General features: G+C 39.9%; 1 protein-coding gene across 1 annotated transcript in view; it reads left to right on the top strand.

Moving 5' to 3' along the window:
- LOC126282118 (myrosinase 1-like) overlaps positions 1-22,831 on the top strand; it is a 65,948-nt gene extending 43,117 nt beyond the window's left edge. Inside the window, exons 7-11 of the mRNA XM_049981585.1 lie at positions 1,031-1,178; positions 3,787-3,935; positions 13,321-13,455; positions 21,585-21,691; positions 22,364-22,831. Coding sequence (XP_049837542.1) covers positions 1,031-1,178; positions 3,787-3,935; positions 13,321-13,455; positions 21,585-21,691; positions 22,364-22,490 — 666 coding nt within the window. The 3' untranslated portion in view covers positions 22,491-22,831. The remainder of the gene's footprint in view (positions 1-1,030; positions 1,179-3,786; positions 3,936-13,320; positions 13,456-21,584; positions 21,692-22,363) is intronic.
- Positions 22,832-23,896: the final 1,065 nt, after the last annotated feature.

Below are 23,896 nucleotides of genomic sequence, written 5' to 3'. Positions count from 1 at the left end.
AACGGTACTCTAAACTAGCACAAAGGCTTCGCACAACCGTTTCATTCTAGGCTGAGGTGCTATTCCAGTACTGTTGGAGAGCCCCGGCATTGCTATTTAAGTGTAGGGGAATACCACGTGGTTTGAGGCGTGACTGGAAAATTCAGCTGAGGACGGAAGTGTTCTACAGTAGCCAGCGTGCAAAGTTTGTGAAGTGGTTTGCGGATTTGCCTAGTGAGGAGAAGAGTCAAGTTCGAATTCCGTTCTTGGTACAATTTTTCATTGGTCCCTTCAGTCTCCATATCTACATGTTAGAGACTTGTAAAGATCTCTAGAACCATATTATTTCATATGATAAAACCATCTAGACTTGGGCATCAAGATAGATCCCCCATTTCATTCCATGCTGAGGAGTTGTTCCAGTATAGTTGCACAGTCTCATCAATGCTGTTTGAGTTTGGGGAAATACGAAGTTGTCTGGTTGTCTGAAGCCTGAATGGAAATTTGAGATGAGGAGGGAGTCATGCCATTGTAAACTGCGTAGATGTGCAAAGCCACTATGCCAGGGTGGCGCAGAGTTTAGCTCATCTGCCAAGGGAGCAGGAGACGCAGTTTCGAATCCTCACCTCGGTATAGATTGTTTTGCTACTGCTTCACTCTTCGTATATACTCTACATTAAAAGTTTCTCGTGCTTCTCCACCATGTGATCTCGTCTTATGGAAAACCAGGGAAAGGTATCATTAGAAGGTTCAACCTCATTAATTTTTAATGCGCATTTTATTCCTTTTTGTTCAGCGCTTGATTTGTTATTTCATACAACTCGATTATATCGTTATTTACTGGTGTTATCTCTGGTATCATCTCTTCAGTTTTTGATTGGACGACATGATTTCACGTAGTTTCAAAGCTAACAAAAAAAATATGTTTTAACAACGAGTTTTTAATGATAAGCTGAACGTGGTCGTCGCATTGGCGTTGTATTAACAATAACGCTGTGAGCAAGTCTCGATTAGCTTTTGATATTCATAATGGTGTCTCCTCCTGACGCAGCTGGGAGAGTTCGCGCACCCCATCTTCAGCTCGGACGGCGACTACCCTCCGGTGATGCGGCAGCGGATAGACGCCAACAGCGCTGCAGAGGGAAGACCACGTTCCAGGCTGCCCTCTTTCACCGCCGATGAGGTCGCCTACATCAAAGGTGAGCTTGCTGCTTCGTAATTACGTGGTGCGTGCGTTTACAGCTAGAACTGCGTATCACTGCTGATACTGATATACACTGTCTGATCCGGATACCTATTACTGGACAATATACTGAGGTGATGGAAGTCATAGGATAGTGATATGCACGTATGAAGACGGCGTACACAAGGCATTCAAGGTATACTCTGGTGGTCCATGTGAAAAGCTTTTCGACGTGATTGTGGCCACATGACAAGAATTAAGACTTTGAATGGTGGTTGGAGCTAGACGTGTGGAATATTCCTTTTCGGAAATCGTTAGCAAATTCAGCATTCCGAGATCAACAGTGTCACAGTTTTGCCGAGAATACCAAATTTCAGTCTGTACCTGTCACGACGGTAAATACAGAGGCCAACGGCCTTCAGTTAACGATCGAGAGTAGCGGCGTTTGCGCAGAGTTGCCAGTGCTAACAGACAAGTAACACTGAGTGAAATCAATGTAGGACGTAGGAGAAACGGATCTGTTAAGACAGTACGGCGGGATCTGGCGAAAGTGGACTTTGGCAGCAGATTATTTACGCGAGTGCCGTTGGTAACAGCACCACATCGCCTGCAGCACCCCTCCTTGGATTGTCACCATGTCGGTTGGACGCTAGACGAATTGAAAACCTTGGTCCGGCCATGTAAGTCCCGATTTCAGTTGACGGTGGGGTTCGAGTGTGGCTCGGACCCCACGAAGCCATCGATTGCATTTGTCGACAAGGTACTGTGCAAGCTGGTGGTGGCTCCATAACGGTATTTACTTGGAAGGGACTGGGTCCAACTGAACCGATCACTGACTGGAAATGGTTATGTTCGGCTACTTGGAGACCAATAGCAGCTGTTGAAGGATGGAATTTTTGTGGATGACAATGTGTCAGAATTTTTCACGTTTGTTTGATAAGCATTCTGGACAATTAGAGAGAATATTTTGACCATCCAGATCACCCGACGTGAATCCCATCGATTATTTATGGGACATAATCGAGAAGTCAGTTCGTGCACAACATTCTGTAGCAGGGACACTTACTCAATTATGAAAGGCTACAGAGGAGTCCAGCCCACGTCGAATCGTTGCACTACGCCGAGCAATAGGAGGTCCGACACATTATTAGGAAGTGTTTCACAACTTTCGTCACGTCAGTCTAATGTGAGATGTATCTACCCTTCGCCTCTACGAACACTTGAATTCAGCTGATAAAACTTTCAATGACCTGGAGGAATGGCAGCTCGTCCTTCATCATGAGAGAAAATTGTACATGGCAGTCTTGCTGTACTTTGGGGTCTGGAGAAAAGTCGACTGCTAACTCATCTAAAAAAAGTCACAGTGGGTTCATGTTTAGACTATGCGCAGGCCAACCCATTCGAGATGTATTATTGTCCACAAGCCATTGTCTTACAGATGCGCTTTCTGACAGCGTGCCTTATCATCCTGCAAATTCTTCACTTGTATGGTCACAGTGTACGTAGTTGCTTTATAATTCTTGAGGGTATTTTTGGTCTGTCGTTGCAACTGCAAAAATATGTGATTTTTTCACCAGGCGAGTTTCGCTTTATTGAGTTAAAGCATCATCAGTGGTCTGCAATTATGTTATTTACATTTTGACTTGCTTTTTAGATCGAAAAACAGTTGGTTAGGAATAGGCTGATTTGCTCTTACGGTGATTTTTCAGAAATCAGCCGAAAAATATATATAGGAGTAAACGAAACGGGGGAGTGGACAATAATGAGGCAAGCAGATAATCCTAAAAAACGCAGACCCCAAAGTCAACTGTTTCCCCGACACGACATATGCGCAAGTGCAGTCGTGCCGTTATTAACCACTGTTAATGTCACGACACTATGTTAAAGCGAACAGCAAACGCCCTGTCCACTTGTAGCATTTGCAGTGGTTTGTGTGGTCCCATACATATTTTAAAATGAAAAACTGGCTACATTACCAAATACTGCCGATCACGTCTTTCATGCAACGATCAGTGTCCACAGAAACTGTTTCCCGTTCCGAGCGAAGTGTTTTCTGAATGCGGAATTTCACGTGTCCATTCGACTCAGTGGTCCAAATTAGTCTAGTGCGATATTCGTTTTATCAACATGTATTAACAGAAGTAGTAAAACACGAAGAATAATCAGTACTCCAGCAGTGAGCGCTGACTGCAACAGACACTGAGTCGCTGCTCAATTAGTGTTTAATTTTCGTGTTTAAAAGGTATTGCTAAAATGAATGATGCACTATCGTAATGTGAAATCGCTCATTCGATTCGACACTAAAAACCCACTTTAAAAATCATTTGGTCGTAACTGTAAACAAACCTAGACTTCCTGTCAGCGTCGTGCCTCGTACGAAAGACTTGATGGGCAGTATTTGTCTGAGCTGACTACAGCTAAACTTCGCAAAAACTAAATTGCAAATATCTGCCAAAATGAAACCAGAAAAAACAAGCCTGACGACTTTAGCAAAGACACAGTGTACACATTATGAATTCGTGAAGTGTATCTGGTTTTTATACAAGTGTATCAAATTACTACACAATTATTGATGTACGTGTGTGACCTCTAGTGTGATGCAATAACCTGCTTGTGATCTACAGGAACGTCCGACTTCTTCGGTCTCAACCACTACGCCACATCGCATGCCAGGAATAAAGTGGTTGGTGCCGTTCCGTCCAAGGAGTATGACACTGGCGTTGAACTGTACCTCAACCAGTCTCTCCCTCACGCCGCCACTGAGTGGCTAGTGGTATGCTGCTTTCTTACATTTTTATTTTAAATCTATTAAACTAACATTACTCTATAGGTAATTAATGTTGTCGCACGGTTGTCTCTACGTTCTTCAACCACGTTTATGAGTGTCATGTGAATCATGGGTAAAATAGTTTGCGTGGTGCAACAAGCAGATAGATATTTTGTCACTCTTCAGGTAAAACAGGACACATGGAAGCTAAAACTGAAATAATATGTCTCTGCCATATCAAAGGAATGTTGTGGATGTTTGTAATATCCTTTCGAATGAAGCGTGCTTTGTAAACTAAACTACCTGGAAGCCAGGTTTTAAAATCCAACAATAACAGAATTTTAACTTTAGTAAAATTTTATCTACAAGGACTGACCCAGATGGTGCAGTACATATACGAGAGGGATCCAATAAGCAACGCATGACATTTGTTTCTGAAAGCATGTTTGCTTTATTCAAAATTCCAATACACCGTATTATTCGCCAAGCTTTCAACACAATCTCCTTTCAGTGCGATGGCATTACGCCGCCTTTGCTACTTACCCGGAGGACATGGTTCCACCCAGCTAGTCGACGTCGGAGCCTACATCTTGCTTTAAGAATAGGCTCCCCATTATCCACGTACTTCTTCCCACAGAGTGCAGTCTACACTGGGCCAGACGATGCTTCGTTACTGTTTACGGTCTTCTGTTACGCGGTGAGGAACTCAGAGAGCACACACCTTTGGGTACCTCAGCTGGTGGACGTGTGTGTCAGCTCTACCAATAGAGGCGGTAAGCTGTGCAATGAAGTATTCTACTGCGATTCGTCGATCACCTAGAATGAGAATGTCCACACGTTCCAACACAGCAGGAGTCACACCTGTGTGCGGCCTGTCGGCACTTGGGAGATCGAATAGGCTTGGGCGACCTTGTTGCGATAATAGCACACACTTCGCCCAACGACTCACCGTGCTTTCGTTCACGGTCAGGTCTCTGAAGACACTCTGCAAGCGCCCACGAATATCTGAGATGCTCTGGTTTTCCGCCAAAAGAAATTCAGTGATACGGAAAGTGCCTCCGTTACAGACGGCATTTCGAAATCTACGTGTTGTGCATCAACCTATCGGGAATTCATGAAACAATAGGTGGTAAAGCAAGATTTTCCACAATATCCCATAAAAAATTCCACATTTTTTTCAACCGAAACTAACTGAGGAAAAAAAATGTTTACTATTCCATATTTAACCCCGCTCGTATGTCTACATACATACTCCACAAGCCACTATATGACGCAAGACGAAGGGTATCTTGTACCACTGCGTCATTCCCTTTTGTGTCCCACTGGAAAACAGAACTTTAGTACGAACCTGATTTCTTTTATTTTGTCGTCGCTGTTCTTACATGAGGTGTACCTTGGTGATAGTAGAACCGTTTTGCAAAATATAACAAATACCAGTTGTCTAAATATCCTGAACAGTCTTTTGCGAGGAGAACGTCTTCAACCCTTCAGAGATTCTCATTTGAGATCACCGAACATTTCGGTAATACCCGCATGTTGATCGAAGTTACCCTTAAATAACTTAGCACCACGGCCCTGGCCAGAAAAGGGACTCGTATTCGAGAGGAGGACCCATCAAATATCCATTTTCCCATCCATTTCTGTATGTTCTGTTATTTCCCTACACCTCTTAAGGCAACTGCAAGAAAGGCCTTGACGCAGCTTACTTTCTTTCCCATCCTCCCTAATCCGTGGATGTGCTCCTTCTCTAACGACGCCATCATCGACGGAATGTTCAATATTCCTCGCTTCTCCTCTTTATATGGCTGTTGTAGTCTCAAGGACACAGATGGTGGCATTTCCATGACCCAGTTTAGAGTACAAAGCAGGTTATTAGATGTTATAGAAACAATATATAGGTCGTATATTTATCACTTAGCGTACAATTGTCCACATTACCGTTTTAGTTCAAGCAGGCAATTATTATGTCATTGGAAGAAGATGTAAGAGCAGTTAATTCATACGTGTACACGATCACGTTTAATATCCAACAGCAGCAATAATTTATACTTTATCAAAATGTCTTCTTCTTAACAGTAGCAAATATTCGCGGAATGCAGGAAGTTGTCTCTCGAGAAAACTACAATATGGACCTATGTCAGCAAATGTAATAAAATGGTGCACATCACGATGTTATTTATTTCATTCCTATCAGTTTTGGTGCCTCAGTATGCCATCTTCTTATTTCCAGTCGTATACAGCTTGTTATTTCCTACAGGTAGTCTGGAAAACCAGTTCATACATCTTGCCCACTGATGAATCATGTATACGATTGGAGTTAATCCCCTCAGCATCAGTTAAGGCCTGGAGGTGGTGCACTGAAGCACGGAAACTTGTGGCCATATGATAAATAACATCGTGATAACGACTCTAAGGGTTCCTTTTATTACGTAAGTGAAACGCCGAATTTCCACAAACCTGTAATCAGATCAATGGACACACACACAAAAAAAAGGTCTGTAAAAGCCAGCTGCACATGCAGCTATTATTTTTTTCATCTTGATAAATGAAGACCAGCAACAGCTGTTAAATAATTATTTATTGTAACAAACGTGTACGCAGATTGTAGCTGCATCTTCGAGTATACATCATCAATTAATATAAAATCCAGACCAGGGTTAAATGGAAAACTGTATGCCCTGAGCCAAATCAAGAGAATCTTGGGTCGTCCATCTTACCCTGGTCTGGATTTCATATGCATTGATGATGTATACCTGAGGATGCAGCTATAAGCTGGAAAACAGGCCGTCAATGCAGGATCATTTAATAGCTTTTCCGGCTCTTTATTTTATTTATTTACTTGAGTCATCAGTCTTCTGGCTGGTTTGATGCGGCCCGCCACGACTTTCTCTCTTGTGCCACACAGACTAGCAGTTGTAACCTACGTCCTCGATTATCTGCTGTCTCTATTTCAATCTCTGGTTTTCTCTACAGTTTTTGCCTTCTACGGCTCCCTCTTAATAGCATGGAAGTCAGTTCCTGATGTCTCAACAGATGTCTTATCAGACTGCTCCTTCTCCTTGTCAGCTACGGTCGCAGGTTCGAATCCTGCCTTGGGCATGGATGTGTGTGATGTACTTAGGTTAGTTACGTTTAATTAGTTCTAAGTTCTAGGTGACTGATGACCTCAGAAGTTGAGTCGCATAGTGCTTAGAGCCATTTGAAACTTTTTTCTCCTTGTCAGTGTTTTCCACATATTCCTTTCCTCTCCGATTCTGCACAGAACCACCTAGTTCCTTACCTTATCTACCCACCTAACATTCAACATTCGTCTGTAGCATCACATCTTAAATGCTGCGATTCTCTTCTGCTCCGATTTTCCGACAGTCCATGTTTCATTAGAATACAATGCTGTGTTCCAAGCCTGTATTCTCAGAAATTTGTTCCTCAAATTCAGGCTAATGTTTGATACTAGTACATTTCTCTTGGGCAGGAATGTCCTTTTTGCCAGTGTTAGTCGCCTTGAAGTCCTTCTTCCTCCATCCGTCATTTCTTATTTTGCTGCCGAGGTAGCAGAATTCCTTAATTTCATCTACTTCGTGACCATCAATCCTGATATTTCCTCACTGCTCTCATTTCTGCTACTTCTCATTACTTTCGTCTTTCTTCGACTTACTTTCATATAATTGTTCTTCACTTTCACTCAGGATATCAATGTCACCAGCGAATCGTATCATCGATTTGCTTTCTTCTTGAATTTTAATTCCACTCCTGAGCCTTTTCCTTATTTCCATCATTTCTTCTTCTATGTAGAGATTGAACAATAGATCCGTGCATTTCGTTCTTGGTCGTTCACTCTAATTATTCCCTCTTGGTTCTTGTACATATCGGATAGTACCCGTCTCTCCCATTAGCTTACCACTACTTTTCTCAGAATTTCTAACATCTTGCACCATTTTACATTGTCGATTGCATTTCCAGCGTGACAAATTCTATGAACATGTCTTGATTTTTTCTTAGTATTGCTTCTATTACCAACCGCTACGTCAGAATTCCTCTCCGGTCCCTTTACCTTTCCTAAAGCCAAACGGATCGTCATCTAACACATCCTTAACTTTCTTTTCCATTCAGCAACTTGGATGCATGAGTTGTTAATCTGACTGTACGATAATTCTCGTACTTACCTGCTCTTACAGTCCTTGGAATTCTGTGGAGGATATTTTCCCGAAAGTCAGACGGTATATTGCCACACTTATACATTCTACACACCAACATGAATAGTCCTTTTGTAGTCACTTCCTCTAATGGTTTTAGAAATTCCGATGGAATGTTATCGATCCCTTATTCCTTATTTGATCTTAAATTCTCCAAAGCTCTCTTACATTCTGATTCTAATACTGGATCCCCCATCTTTTTTAAATCGACTTCTGTTTCTTGTTCCATCACATCATCCAAATCTCCACTTTCTTAGAGGCCTTCAATAAACTGTTACCACATATCCGCTCTCTCCTCTGCATTTAAAAGAGGAATTCCCGTTGCATTATTAATGGTTCCATCTTTGGTTTTAATTTCATTGAACGTTGTTTTTCACTTTCCTATAAGCTGAGTCAGTCCTTGCGACCATCATTTATTTTTCGATTTCTCCGCAGTTTTCATACAGCCATTTCGTCTTAGCTTCCCTGCAGTTCTGTTTATTTCATTCATCAGCGACTTGTATTTCAGTATTCCTAAATTTCCCTGAACATTTTTGTACTTCCATATTTCATCGATCACTGGAAGAATTTCTTCTGTTACCAATGGTTTCCTTGCAGTTACCCTCTTTGTACATACGTTTTTCTTTCCAGCTTCTTTGATTGACATTTTTAGAGGTGTCCATTCCTCTTCAAATGTACTGCATACTGGAGTATTCTTTAGTGCTTATCTACTGCTCTAGAGAACTTCAAGGGTATCGCGTTATTCCTTATATAATTATTCCGTAGCCATCTTCTTTTCGTATTGATTCTTCCTGACTACTCTCTTAATCTCCAGCATACTCTTCATGACTACTACATTGTGATCTGAGGCTATATCTACTACTGGGTACGCCTTAAAATCAAGAATCTTATTTCGGACTCTCCGTCTGACCATTATGTGATGTAATTGAAATATTCCCGTATCACACGGCCTTTGGCAGGTATACCTCCTCCTCTTGTGATTCTTGAACAGAGTATTCGCTATTACTAGCAGCAACTTTTTACAGAATTCAATTATTCTTCCTCCTCTCTCATTGTCTTGTAACTTTTTCTTCTACTCCTTCCCCTACGATTGCATTCCACTTCCCCATGACTGTTAGATTTTCATCTGCCCTTGGGTTTGGTGTTATCCTTTCAATCTCCTCATATACTCGTCCCTCTCTTCATCTTCAGTTTGCGATGTCGGTATGTATACCTGAACTATCGTTGTCAGTATCGGTTTGCTGTCGATTCTGATAAGAGCAACCCTATCAATGAACTGTTCACACTAACATACTCTCTATCCTAGCTTCCGGTTCATAACGAAACCCACTCCCGTTATACCATTTTCTTCTGCTGTTGATATTATCCTATAGTCATCTGACGAGAAATTCGTGCCTTCGTTCCATTTCACTCCACTGAGTCCTACAATATCTAGATTGAGTCTCCGCATTTCTCTTATCAGCTTTTCTAGCTTCCCTACCGCATTGAAGCTTCTGACATTCCAGGCCCTGACTCGTAGAACGTTATCCTTTCGTTGGTGATTCAATCTTTTTCTCAGGGTCACTTCTCCTTGGCAGTCCCCTCCAGAAGCATTATTCCGGAATCTTTTGCCAATTGAGAGATCATCATGACACTTTTTTTCAATAACAGTATTTTTGTAATTTTTATTTCAATCTTATTTTGTTAGTTATTGTTTGTTGCATTTGTTTGGGTCGGACGTCCCATGACATCTGTTCAAGTTCAGGTTGATCCATTTACGCAGTATTTTTGTTACAGATCACTAGACCACCGGTACAACCTCTTTATTCTGTCTATACCAGATATATTTCCCAGAGTATGAAGTGTTTTGTAAATTCCGTTTTGATTAATACACAAAATAATAGCAAAGAAAACTGAGAATCTGTTAGATGACGATCAGTTTTGATTTAGGACATTTAAAGGCATGTACGAAGTAGTTCTAACATGCTTAATAGTGGGAGTAAAGCTCAAGAAGAGTCCAGAGACTCTGTTGGCATTCGTCTACAAAATAAAAACAGTCTGAGAAAGTTAAACGATTTTCAGAAAAATGGATATAAGCCAAAGGCGAAAGCGAATAATACATGCAGGAGAAGGGAACAATCAAAATGTACGACCAAAGGCAAGTACCCAGATTAAAAAGGGGTTAGGCGCGCATGCATTCTTTCCTACAACCTGTAAATCGGGAAGTAATGATGGGAATAAAAGGAAGATTAAGGAGTGGGATTAAAGTTCAGTGAGAAACGATAGCAATCGTTGCATAACGACATTATCCTTAGTGAAAGTGAGTGATAGTTAAAAGACATGTTGAACAGTATGAACAGGCATATGAGTACAGAAAATAAATCGAGCATGTAATGGATGTCTATACATTCTGCACGGATGAATTAAGAAGCAGACTGTTAAGGCAAAGAGAACATCCTTCGTTGAGAGAAGACTAGTATCGAGCAGTGGCTTTCATCTCAGGAAGACATTTCTGAGAATCTATGTCTATTGCACAACATTATATGAAAGTCAATCTTGCGCTGTGGGATAACCGAAAAAGAAGAGAATTAAAGTGCTAGTGAAGTGATGTTACGAAGAGTGCCGAAAGTGAACTGGACTGAGAAGATAAGAACTCAAAGAATCAGCAATGGGAGGAATATGTGGAAAACTATAACAAGGAGAAAGGAAAGAATGACAGAACACTAGTCACGGAACAAGAGGAAGCCTTGAAAAACAAAATAGTAAAGAAAGACGTATATTTGTTACATAGGGACGCTTGGTATAAGCGCCACTCTCAGATGAAGACGTGGCACAGGAGTGGATCTCGTGGCGGGCCCCATCGAACCAACTAGAAACCGATGACACAAAAAATTTATTACACGGCAGATTATGGTATTGTGTTTCAGGTCATTGTCATTTATTTTCGGAATATTTTAGGAGAGAAGTGACCTCGTGCTCTCATTACTGGATTAGCTTGATAGCTCATCGTAACAACTGTTGTAGTGCTCTTCCTCGTGCTTCATTAGGAACTTGTTTTCTGAAAATTATTATTTCCGAAATATTCAAGTGCTTGTAATGCCAGCCTATAAAATAATTCCTACCTTACACTTACTTTGAGCACCTGTGGTGCCTATAAACCACCAACATACAAGAAAAAAGCTGTGGAAACGAAGTAAAAGATGTTCAACAGTTACAAATGCAGATTTGGTGGTTAACTATGTATCACCAGTAGACTGCAGTGGACAGTTCCAAGGGTGGCTAATTTTGATGATAGCGACATGTCACTTACTAGAATATCGAGCTACTTTCAAGCACTTGTGGGGTTGCTTTATAACAAGAACTAAACTGTCAAGGAGAAATAAGTTTGTAATAAAGAGAATCTAAGAACACTGGAGAGAAATTAGACATTTCCAGGAGAACCACACTAATAGCATGTAACATACTAGCCTTTATAGAGTCATAAATTCGGCTGTCAAGAGAGCCGACAAGTTCCTTGAAGCACGCTGCATCTAGTTAAGGCACTCTACATCTACATGGATACTCCGCAAGCCATTGTACATTGCATGGCGAAGGCTACCAGGCGTACAACAGGTCATTTCCTTTCCTGTTCCATTCTTAAATACAGCCAGGGAATAGTGATTACATGCCTCCATATGAGCCCTAACTTCTCGTATCTTATCTTGCTGGTCCTTAACAGCAATGTATGCGCCGGCCGTTGTGGCCGAGCGGTTCTAGCGGTTACAGTCTGAAACCGCATTGCCGCTACGGTCGCAGGTTCGAATCCTGCTGCGGGCATGGATGTGTGCGATGTCCTTAGGTTAGTTAGGTTTAAGTAGTTCTAAGTTCTAGGGGACTGATGACCTCAGCAGTTAAGTGCCATATTGTTCAGAGTCATTTGAACCATTTTTGAACCGCAATGTACTTTGGAGACAGTAGAATCGTTCGGCAGTCAACTTTAAATGCAAAATAAATAAATAAATTACAGATTTACCTCCGGATAGGACTACACCTTCCATAGTTAACAAATCAAATTCATCGGGGCGTCGGTACCCGCAAAGTATTGCGTCATTTCAATTTTGGAAAGTAGCGACTCGTCTGTCTAGTTCATACTGTTGCGAAGTGCGTTCTGCTACTTACTGTACAATGGCTTACGGAGTATATATTTTGATGTAGCTTTCTGAAAAGTTGGTGATTCACTTGGATCGATAAAGCTATCCTTCCGCAATGAAAAAATCGCAAGTGCATTACGGTGCAGAAGCGTGTAATAGATCGCTGTAGGTTTTTATTGGGAAGAGACGGATGTTAAGTGGGGTCAATAAAACTAATAAACTGCGTCCTTATAGGTGGAAAACTGTTTTGATCCTGGAATTGCTGTAAACTTACATTTCAGTGAACTGTTATACCGACTTTTTTGCGTAGAAAACTAACGGAATAACAAGGAAGGGATGTATTAACTGTTAGCTGTTTACGTTTACCAGTCCACTGATAAACCGTCGGAATATTTCCGAATACAGTTGTAGTGGTACTTGGCATTTACAGGGTGACAATTATTGAACATAGGAAATTAACGTAAATTATTTACAAACTACGGCGTGCACACACTTTATTCAGTATGTAAAAGTCACTACAGATTTTCGGATTTGGGTTATGACATGTTCGAAATCTCTGTCATGATTGGCGTTCATGTGGCGCAGACGAATAGCGTGGCCCGCTAGAGTGTCGGTACAGCTATGATCTCGCTGACTTCCTGAAAGGCTGTTTTCACGTCAGCAGTGAACCAAACCATACAGCGCTTTCAGTTTGGAATCGCCTATCCTTCACTACAATCACTTACGACCTGTTCAAATGCCATATAAAGAATGTAAATGGCATTAAAATCTAGATGCTCCATAGACTACGTGGATTTATTGTCATGGGGTGAGTATTGAATAGTTTTAGCTATTTACAGTACGTTCCTTGATACTTATTTAGTTGTGACCTAATGCAAGTAAAAAAGAACTTACTTCTTGTTTTTCCTGAGACGCCAGTAAAATTTGGTTCTCGTTACCTCCATCTGTTTGTGTTACGCTTAGTGAACAATATATGAGAGCCTACTTCGATGTCTTTTGGGTTCCATTGTAAGATTATTGACTTTCTGTATCTTAAGTAATATAATAAATTTACTTTAGCAAAAATTTCTCCTGTTTCTCCTTGAACAGGTGGCTCCCTGGGGATTCCGTAAGCTTCTCAACTGGATTGCTAATGAATACCCAGGATATCCCATATTTGTTACGGAGAATGGATATTCCGACAATGGCGAGTGGAACGATGTGAACCGTACCAACTACATTACCGTAAGTTATTGCTCGATTCAAAATATTTTCTTCTTTTCTGTAACTTTTCCTTACAAACCGTTTTAATTATAATACTTTCATCGTCATATAGGGATGGCATCTTCGACTACTAATCCACAGGTCGTGTGTGCCGGGTTCGATCACAGCTACTGCTTACATTATAAATAAAAATCTTCAACTATGGTTTAGTAAAAGCAGCCATCGTCGTTCTGTGAACGGCATTGTCAAAGAGGGCGGAGGACCAGAAGGAGATTATAGGGGTTGTGGATTGTAAAACTGCTTACAAAAACGGAATAATCAGAATAAGTTTTATAAGGAGGCACTCAGTTAAGGATACATAAGTTGTAACCACAGGAAATCATGTTTATAATTTAAAAAGTAACGCGATGGTCTCTCCAGTGGCAATCGACTCCACTGTAAATTCCAATTCAGTATTCTTATCTCGCACAGGGAATTTCCAAGGAAGAAGTGCCTATTAAAAGAATAAAAATCAAAATAGGGTGTGATTCAAGGAGAGTGAGAGCAGAATTTACAAAGTCTAAATGTAGTAAGGATATACTAACATAGATTTCATATCTATTTGCAGACAGTAAAGTGAAATGGTAAGAATGGAAAGACAAACCATCATAGGTTAATAAACAAGTTCAAAAATTTTACAATGGGAGGAGAATTCGGTATACAGTAAATAACAAGTTGAACAAGGAGTGTACAAGTTTCATCGACAGGATTTTACTGATAAGTATCGAATCCAGACCAACACCAACAACGGTAGCACAGATTTACATGCCTAGTCACAAACAGAAGACTGCTAGATATAGACTGTGTATGAAGGAACTGATACCGTATCTCATCACTTAAACTGATACTAAAATCTAATAATCGGCGGCTTGAACACTTTAATATGTGAAGTAGCGGATAACACCGCTGTTGGATAATACGATGTCGGTAACAAATGTGGGAGATGAGAAAGACTCAGTAAGGTTTGGTGTAAATTTCTGCTAGTAGTAGTTAACACATTTCTCAGAATCGCTGGGGGAGGGGGCATACTTGCAAAAATACTGGAGATATGACGAGATATCTGCTGCATTACACCAGAGTAATATACTGGAATGAAATGCGTAACCACGACGACCGATAAACTCGGAGGAAGCATAGGAGGATCTTTAGGAAGAATCACCCGACTAGAATGTTGCAAACTGAAGCTGCGAGGAAAAGTAATCATGTACTCGAAATTCGATGACGCTATAGATAACGTATGATGCCCTTTTCTTTGACGTGTTTTCCGAATATATTTAATTCCTCGTTTTGTTCCGTGTTTAAAGAAAGTATGAATCCTGTTGAAAATGCGAGAACACGCGCAGACAACACTGACATATCACATATTATTTTTACGAAGGACTCCATCTTGCAGAGTTTGCTTGACGATTTCTTTCCGATGTGAGCTAAATTGTATTATCTTCTGAGGACAGAAAATTAATTTGCCAAAACTAGTCAAGAAGTTAATTTAATAAAAAATTTGTGCATCTGACAACAGAATATTTCTGTTCTTAAAACGTGCTTCACGGCTGCTGACTGACAGCCAAGAATAAAATTTTTACTGTATGGCAGTCCACCATGCACTATGGGAATAAAGACAGTCAAATGGTTTGAGATGTACAGCTAGCATGGACACTTTCGCAATTTCAACAGTGAACCTCATTGTGGTGCACCGGAATGAGCATAAAGTCTTTCCCTGATTACAGAAATTTATATTTATGTAATTACGCTGACAGGTGGAGAACTTTAATCATAGTTCCATTGGATACTGTGAATGACTTTCAGTTTGTAATACGCATTTTATACATTTAGATTGACGTGACTGTTAATATTCAAATACGTTTGTGGAAAATATTATATTTCTTTAAGTTAAAGGTCAGCTGCCGTTCTCTACACCCCCACCTTGTAGTCCTTACATTTACCTCAATCCTTCTACTCTAATGTAGCTGTATGTCGAGGGAAAAAAAATATATGGGCCATCTCTCAAACAAAATTTTATTTCAGTGCAAAATTCTAGTCCAAACAATTCAGTATCCAAAGCAAATACAGCTTAAGTCTTCCATAATGAGGTATGATTGATGTATGATGGCAGTAACATAGGCAGTCACGAGTTAATGTGTTCAGAAAACGACGGCAAGCAGGTCTGAAATTACAACAGTGTTTAATAGGCTAGTCTGAGATTAAAAAAATCTACTTTGTTTCTGAGCGGACAACACTCCCTGCGGATTCTTCCAATGAAACTCAGTCAACCATGTACATAACACGCGATTACTTTATGTTATCATTCCACTACAACTGGCTCCTTATGCATCTCTGGTGATTATTCTAACATGCTGTAACTACACGATATTATTAAAAAGTTCTTTTAAACATTTTTGTTAAAATCTTCTAAAAACTTCTCGAAACCATATTACCTGTTTATAAGTTTGCAACCATGGGCTAGGGCAGAGGTTCCCAACAAAATTTTCGTACATGATTGGTACCTTGTCATATCACAGTATCAAGTACCTAAAAAAGCCAAATTAAGAGTCTTTTTATACGTTTTCTATTTTTCGTACTTAGAAAAAACATTGACATTTTCATTATCGAAAAAAATATTGAGCTTAAAACTTTTCCAATTTAGCCATCATTGTTTTTGTTAAATTTCTGATTGTTGCTCAAAATCATTGTCTTCAAATCTGAGTGTTTAGTATAACAAACTCCTTAAAAAAATAAAAATTGAGTATGAACTGAAAATGACAGGAACAAATTAAAATTGAGTGTATTGGTCTTTCAAGTGTACTACACTTGAGATTGCATTGAGTAGACATGTGTGAAAAATATGTGTGAAAAATAAGAAAACACTAATTTCATACAAGGTATTATTTATTTGAAAAAATACAGTTACAACATAGTACTCCATTAGTATACAGTCAGTTTTTATTTTCAGTTCTTAATGACATGAGTTCAATCTAACCTTTGAGTCCATTATTTCTGAAATATTAGGTTGCAAACTTGAAACATTCACTCTGAAATCCGACCGCATGTCGAGCCGATTCCTGTATTTCTTTTTCATGAAACACGTGGAAGAAACTGCTTGTTCACACCAATATGTGGTTGCAAATGGAAGGATATTTTTCATTGCCTTATCTCCACGATTCTTGTAGTCCTTGCATGCCGATGCCCAGAAGTCTGTAATTTTATCACCGATGAAAATGTTTATCATCATACCACATCTGGACAGATCCACAAGTTGATCTTGCTCATCTTCAGTAAGGCCTTGGATTTTGTCTATTTCTTCACAGCTGAAGGGATTTCGAATCCATCTGTAGTCAGGGTCAGGTTCAGGGAAATGCTCTCTAAAAGTGGTGGCTGCACTGCGTAGATGCTCGTCTACATTGATCTTGATCTTGGTCAGGCAAATTCTCCTCTGATGACTCCAAGGATTGTTTGAAGTAGGAAAGTTAGTTAGTGACTCATTTTCTATCCTTGGCGCCCAGATATGACACTTTTTGACCATAGCACTAATCGTATCCTCAACTTTGAACATGTCTACACTTTTTCCTTGCAAACTGAAGTTTAACACATTCAAGTGTTCAGCTAAGAACGCAACTGAGCAAAGCCAAGAGAAGTTAGTGAGAAAATCCGCGTACTTTGTGTCAAGAAGGAAGACACGCATCTCGTCTCTAAGTTCAAAAAATCTTGACAAGATCCTACCTCGACAAAGCCACCTTACTTCCGTATGAATAAGAAGTTGCTCATGCTCACTGCCGATCTCTTTACACTCTAGGAAGAAGCTAGACGCAGAAGTTAGTCCGCTAGAGCTATTCTCATGCAGGAAGCGGCCAAAACGAAAAATCTGTTATCATACGAAATGTATTTAATGTATCTTTTTGTTCCTAAAGCATCTTGCGGACCCCTCTGGCATAGCTCGCGGACCCCTGGGGGTCCGCGGACCACCTACTGGGCTATGGGAAGCGCCCTTCATTAGTAAACAAAATGGTCTCGGTCCCCGGTTCGCTACCGACCACAGCTTAAAGTTTAAATAAAAATCTTCTGCAGTGGCGGCCGAAGACTTCCGGCATAGGAAGTCATCCTTATTTATCTAACGGTGTTGTCAAGGAGGGTGGACGAGCAAATAGAGGTTCAGGCGACTCTCTTGCCCTATGGGTGGGAAACTGTCCTTAAAGGCGGAAGAATCAGTAATGATCAACGACATGCAGAAGGAAATGGAAACCACTGCGTTAATGGCCTATAACGTGTATCCACAGGACATGTGGCCTCTAAGTGAAAAACTTTCGTGATGATCTATCTATTGGCAAAAAATTCCGGACGAGGCCCCTTCGGATCTCCGGGAGGGGACTGCCGAGGGTGAGGCGACAATCAGGAAGAGACTGAACAACCAACAAAAGGATAACGTTCTACGACTCTGGGCGTGAAATGTCAGAAGTTTGAACGTGGTAGGGGAGTTATAAAACTGAACAGAAAATACTAATGCCCAGTCTAGATATAATGGGGGTTCACTGAAGTGAAGTGTAGAGAAGACAGGGACTTCTGCTCATGTGAATATAGCATAATACCAAGAGAAGCAGAAAATGGTATAACGGATCAGGAAGCGTTATGAATAGAAAGACAGGACAGAAAAAGATTTCCTGTGAAGAGTTTAGTGATATAGTTGTTCACATCAGAATCGACAGCAAACAAACACTGGCAATGGTAGTTCGGTTATACAAGGTTATTGAACGGGTAATTTAGTACGTAAGGGAAGATGAAAACGTTACAGTGTAATATGGTTTTAGGGGAAGGAGTATTAGAAAGGGTTAGATGAGAATATTAGTTTGCTGCTAGGAATGATAGAGGAGAAGGACTAATTCAGTTGTGCAATAAATTTCAGCTGTTAACAGCGAATACTATGTTCAATAATCCCAAGAGGATGATGTATGCTCGGAAAAGAGTAAGAAATACGGGAAGATTACACTATATATCATGGTCAAGCAGAAATTCCGAAATCAGATACTGGCTTCTGAGTAGTACCCAGACGCTGATGTAGACTCTTATCACAATTTAGTATTGATGAAGCGTAGACTGAAGTTTAGGAGACTATTCAGAAAGAATTAATGCGCAAAGAAGTCGAATACGGGAGAACTAAGGAATGAAGAAGTACGCTTGAATTTCTCTATGGCTATGGACACTCCTCAAAGGAAAACTCAGTACGCAGATCCTTTGAAGAGAAATGGACATCACTAAAAATAGCAATCACAGAAGTTGGCAAAAAATCGTAGGTACAAAGAAGGAAAATGAATAACAGAAGAAATACTTCTGTTGATCAGTGAAAGAAGGAAGTACTAATACACTCAGGGAAATTCAGGAATGCAGTGATACAAGACACTTAAGAACAAAAGAAAATGAAAGCGCAGGGAAACTAAGGCAGAATGCGTGCATGCAAAATGTGAATAAGCCGAAAAAGAAATGATTGCCAGAAGGATTGATCCGACATACAGGAAAGTCAAAACGGCATTCGATGATATTAAAAGCAAGGCTGATAACTTAAAGAGCGCAATGAATTTCCACTTCTAAAAGCAGAGGAGAGAACAGATAGGTGGAAAGAGTGCATTGAAGGAATTTAAGGGGACACGATAGAAGAAGAAACAGGAGTGGATATAGAAGAGGTAGGGGATCCAGTAGAATAATCAGAATTTCGAACAGCTTTGGAAGACTTAAGATCAAATAAGACAGAAGAGATGTATTGCATTCATCAGAATTTCTAAAATCACTGGGAGAAGTGGACATAAAACGAGTATTCACGTTGGTGTGTTCAATCCATTAGTCTGGCGATATATCATTTGATTTTCGGAAAAATATAACCCACACAATTCCGAAGATTACAAGAGCTAACAAATGCCAGAGCCATTGCACAATCAGCTCAACAGTTATACACCCAGTTGCTGACTAGGATGAGGTACAGAAGAATTGGAAAGAATATAGCGGATGTGTTAGAGGGCTATTAGATTGGCTTTGAGCCATTGTACAATCAGCTCAACAGTTATACACCCAGTTGCTGACTAGGATCATGTAGAGAAGAATTGGAAAGAATATAGCGGATGTGTTAGAGGGCTATTAGATAGGTTTCAGGAAAGGTATGGGCACCAAAGGGCAGTTCTGACGTTACAGATGATGAAGAAAGCAAGACTAAAGAACAATGAAGACACTTACAAGGGGTTTGTCGAGCTGCAAAACGCGTTCGACAAAGTCAAATGGTGCAAGATATTCGAAATTCTGAGAAAAATGGGGTTAAGTTATAGGAAAATGTGAGTAATATACTATGTGTACAGGAACCAGAGGAGTGCAATAAGAGTGGAAGACCAAGACGAAGTGCTTGAATTAAAAAGGGCTGAAGTCAGGGATGTAGTTATTCGCCCATTCTGTTCAATCTATCCATCGAAGAAACAATGAGGAAATAATGGAAAAATTCAACAGTGGATTTTAAATTCAAGGTGAAAAGATGTCAATGATAATATTCGCTGATGAGATTGTTGTGCTCATTGAAATTGAAGAAGAAATACAGGCTCTGTTGAATGGAATGAACGGTCTGATGAGTACAAAATATGGACTGAAACTAAGTCGAAAGAAGAGAAAAGTAATGAGAAGCAGCAGAAATGAGAGGACCGAAGAACCTAATATCAGGATTGGTGGTCACGAAGTAGATGAAGTTAAAGAATTACGCTAAAAAAAGAAGACATGATGGACGGAGCAAGGAGGATGTAAAGAGCAAATTAGCACTGGCAGAAAGATTATTCATTGTCAACAGCAATCTGTTGGTTTGAAACCGGAATGTGCGTCTGGAGCGCAGCATTGTATGGTAGTGAAACATGAACTGTTGGTAAAACGGAACAGAAGAAAATCGAAGCATATAAGATGTGGTGCTAAGGAAGAATGTTTAAAATTAGGTGGACTGATAACGTATGCAAAGAGGAGTTTGGCAGATTTGGCAAGGAAAGATATATATATGGAAAACACTGACAGGAAGAGGTGACAAGATGGTAGTTCACGTGTTAAGACATCATGGAGTAACTTCTGTGGTTACAATTGGAGCAGAAGTAGGTAAAAACTGCACAGGAAGAAAGAGATTAGTGTACACTCAGCAAATAACTGAGGATATCGGTAGCAAGTGCTACTCTTGTACGAAGAGGTAACAGGAGAGAAATTTGTGGCAGTCAAATCAGACGAGTCATAAGACGGATGACTGAAAAAACACCACTATTCGAAGATAAGAAGTTATCGGTTTCGCGCTATTGTGATCTTCTCCTCAACATGCGATTGTAATATCGGTCGTATATAATCTAGGAATAAAGTATTTTGTACAATAATGAGTATTTCTGTCTAATTATTGTTATTATTGAGGGTCAATTGCCAATCCCTGCACCAAGCGTCAATCCTGTTCTGGTCTGACTGCATTTCGCCAAAGTTTTCTAGCTTTTCGTCTTGACTGTATTCATCTGCAAAATACCTCGCGGGAGTCCTGAGGTTATCCACTAGGTCATTTATGTACAGGGTACAGCAGGTGTCAGTGCACATTTTTGTATTTGCGACTGAGGATGGTGCACCTAACAATATTACATCAGCACTTACGTCATTTGCATATTACTAATTATATCCTTTACAGGTTATATGTTTTTTGGTTGTTTAGTACCTCCAAGTACATCTGGCAAGTGCAAGTCATTAATGTTTATTTTCCCCTGGGTAGCAAGTCAGGTGTTGAAGGGTGGATGCATGGACGCTAAAAGGTTAGTCTGTACTGATAGGTGTAGTCCACCTAATGGTGCAATACGACTGTACAAATAGAAATATCGGTACCTATACACTATATATCGTGAATAGCAGTGGACCTACAATACTGCCTTTGGGTACATCTGTTTGTGTTTGAAGATAACTCTCTGTTATGAATGACATACTGTGCGCCGCTAACTAGGAAATCCTCCACTGTCTGTATAATTATGATCGTAAAATTTTTAACTTCATATTCATTAATTTAAAGTATGTCATATTACATTAAGAAGGAAAAATGTCATTTAAAACGACAAAAATATGTTGAATTTTCTCACTACTGCTTTCAGAGCTATATGGCGGAGATGTTGAAGGCTATCAACGAAGATGGCATCGATATTTTCGGTTACACAGCCTGGACTCTCATGGACAATTTCGAGTGGTCATGGGGATACACGTGAGTTCTGCCTGTCTACATCGATACTTACACCGACATTTCCATTGATATTCTCTTAAACTGAAGTTTTATGACGTGGTTATGCAACACGCTTTCCTTCCTCTTTCTTCTTAATACAGAAAACTTTTGAGTCTTTAATTTACTCACCTTGAGTGGTAAGGAGCAATCTGTATTAATTAGCTGAAAGAAGGAGAACTGCATAGCCAAGATCGCTTGTAAACAACCTTTATCCCCGATTACCCAGTTCGGTAAGCATGATTACGAACTTCAGACGCCGATAAAAGTTTATTACATGTTCCTATACCAGATGTACAAATACTGTTTCTAAAATCTTGCCAGGTATGTGAGGGATGAGAGGAGAGGTGCGCCGGCAAGACAGGTTTAAAACTATTCTGTATATTGTTGTTATAACCCTGACTTGCCGGTGCATCGTTCATCTCGACCCCACATACCTGGCAATGTTTTAGAAAGAGTGTTTGTACAGCTGGTACAGGAGACAGTAACGATGCTTACCAAAACCGGTAATCGTGAATCTTGGCGATCTTAGCGAAGAAATTCACCCTCTCTCAGTTTCTGAGACTTCTTAACTGACTTGATTCTTGTCTACTTTCGTGGGAACGGCGAGATTTTATTACCTTTGAGAATTATTTGTCTTTTATTTTTATTTTTCAGGGCCAAATTTGGACTCTACTACGTGGACTTCAATGATGACGCGCGACCGAGGACGGCTAAGGACTCGGTTCAGACCCTAGCTCAAATATACTCTAGCAATGAGCTACCAATGGAATATTTTAACTAATTCTTAAAGATGTCTTTAAGCTGTTAAGTTTATTGTATGTAATAATGCTCCAAAAATAAAAATGGAATTAACTTCTACTACACTGATTACTAATAACTTCACACAAAAGGCATGTTTGCTTTTCTTTGTCGTTGTATCGCATGTGTTATTCTATGCCTGTAATAAAATGTAAAACTGTCACGAATGTCTGTTTGTACAAGCTAATCTGCAAAAATGCGAAACAAATTTTTATGGGATTTTTGCAGGTAAATTGAGTGTAGCTTGGGTCAAATGCAGGCTTTACTTAATCAAAACCGAATGATGAAATAAAAAGATATCGTGGTTTAAAATTTTATCTAAAACAGTCGTATTTGTCTGTTTCTCTGAACACACCGATCTCCAAAATTGCATGACAAATTTTCATAGAGTTTACACAGGTGCCTGGAGCGTAACTAGGAGTAATCATCAAAACCAGATCACGGAAAGAAAAGCTATCTAAAAACATCTGTTTAGCTTACAAGTTCAGGATTTAATCATCACAGCGCAGTAAACCAGAAAACCGACAGATGACACTTTTAGTTTTTTTAAACTTAGTGGCAAATATATTTTCAGAAGTTTACATCAGAGGAAGAATTAAGCGCAAAAATCTTATCTTTACGAGCGCAAACTAATAGTGAATTGTCTATAGCCGTAGTTAAAATATCATATTTCTATGACAAAGAAATATGATCAAATATTCGTCAAATTTCTTTGAGAAAGCTCTTCGACATGGTGCTAAAAAAGGGTATTACACTGCAGTCAAATTTTTCGTTAGTTTTCAAGATGGGGATACGCGCTGCAGTTTCTAGCACCAAAATTGCACTGTGTGTGTATTTGCAACCCGTGGTTTCTTAATACATGAGAGAGGTGCTTTACTTTACAACACAGGAGTCAAATATCACATTGCACATTTATCAAAATGATTCCAGAAACATGTGAAGTGGTTTATAAGGTACTGAAGGGGGTATATGTGAAGGTAAATAAAAGTTTAGTACACTAAATGAGCAGGAAGAACTATTTGTAATTTTTAATAATTTAATTAATGTAATTAGTGTTCCAGCAACTACAAAATTAATACATGGAACGAAATAGATGAACACGTTTTAACTTGTGTCAATTAGAGTTCAAAAATAGACAAACTAGAATGGAAAGCTAAGAAAGAATTTTTTGTTTTAGAGTGTGACCACATCCTCTATTCCGCCTCGCTAGCAAGCTCCTAGGATGTTTCCTGATGTAGAGGTGGTTGGCTGTAGCTGTTATTGTGGACATGAAGTCACCTGCTACATATTTCACCTGCCCATCAACACACAACTAATAGCACGCACCGTGCCCCTGGCTGACCCCCACCTCAGTCGAAGGAAGTTAATTAAAAAAAATAAAAAAGAGTC

Source organism: Schistocerca gregaria, chromosome 7 (assembly GCF_023897955.1).
Source record: "Schistocerca gregaria isolate iqSchGreg1 chromosome 7, iqSchGreg1.2, whole genome shotgun sequence".
NCBI classification, from domain to species: domain Eukaryota; kingdom Metazoa; phylum Arthropoda; class Insecta; order Orthoptera; family Acrididae; genus Schistocerca; species Schistocerca gregaria.
Note: the sequence above shows the minus strand (reverse complement) of the source record. Positions and strands in the feature narration are given on the sequence as shown.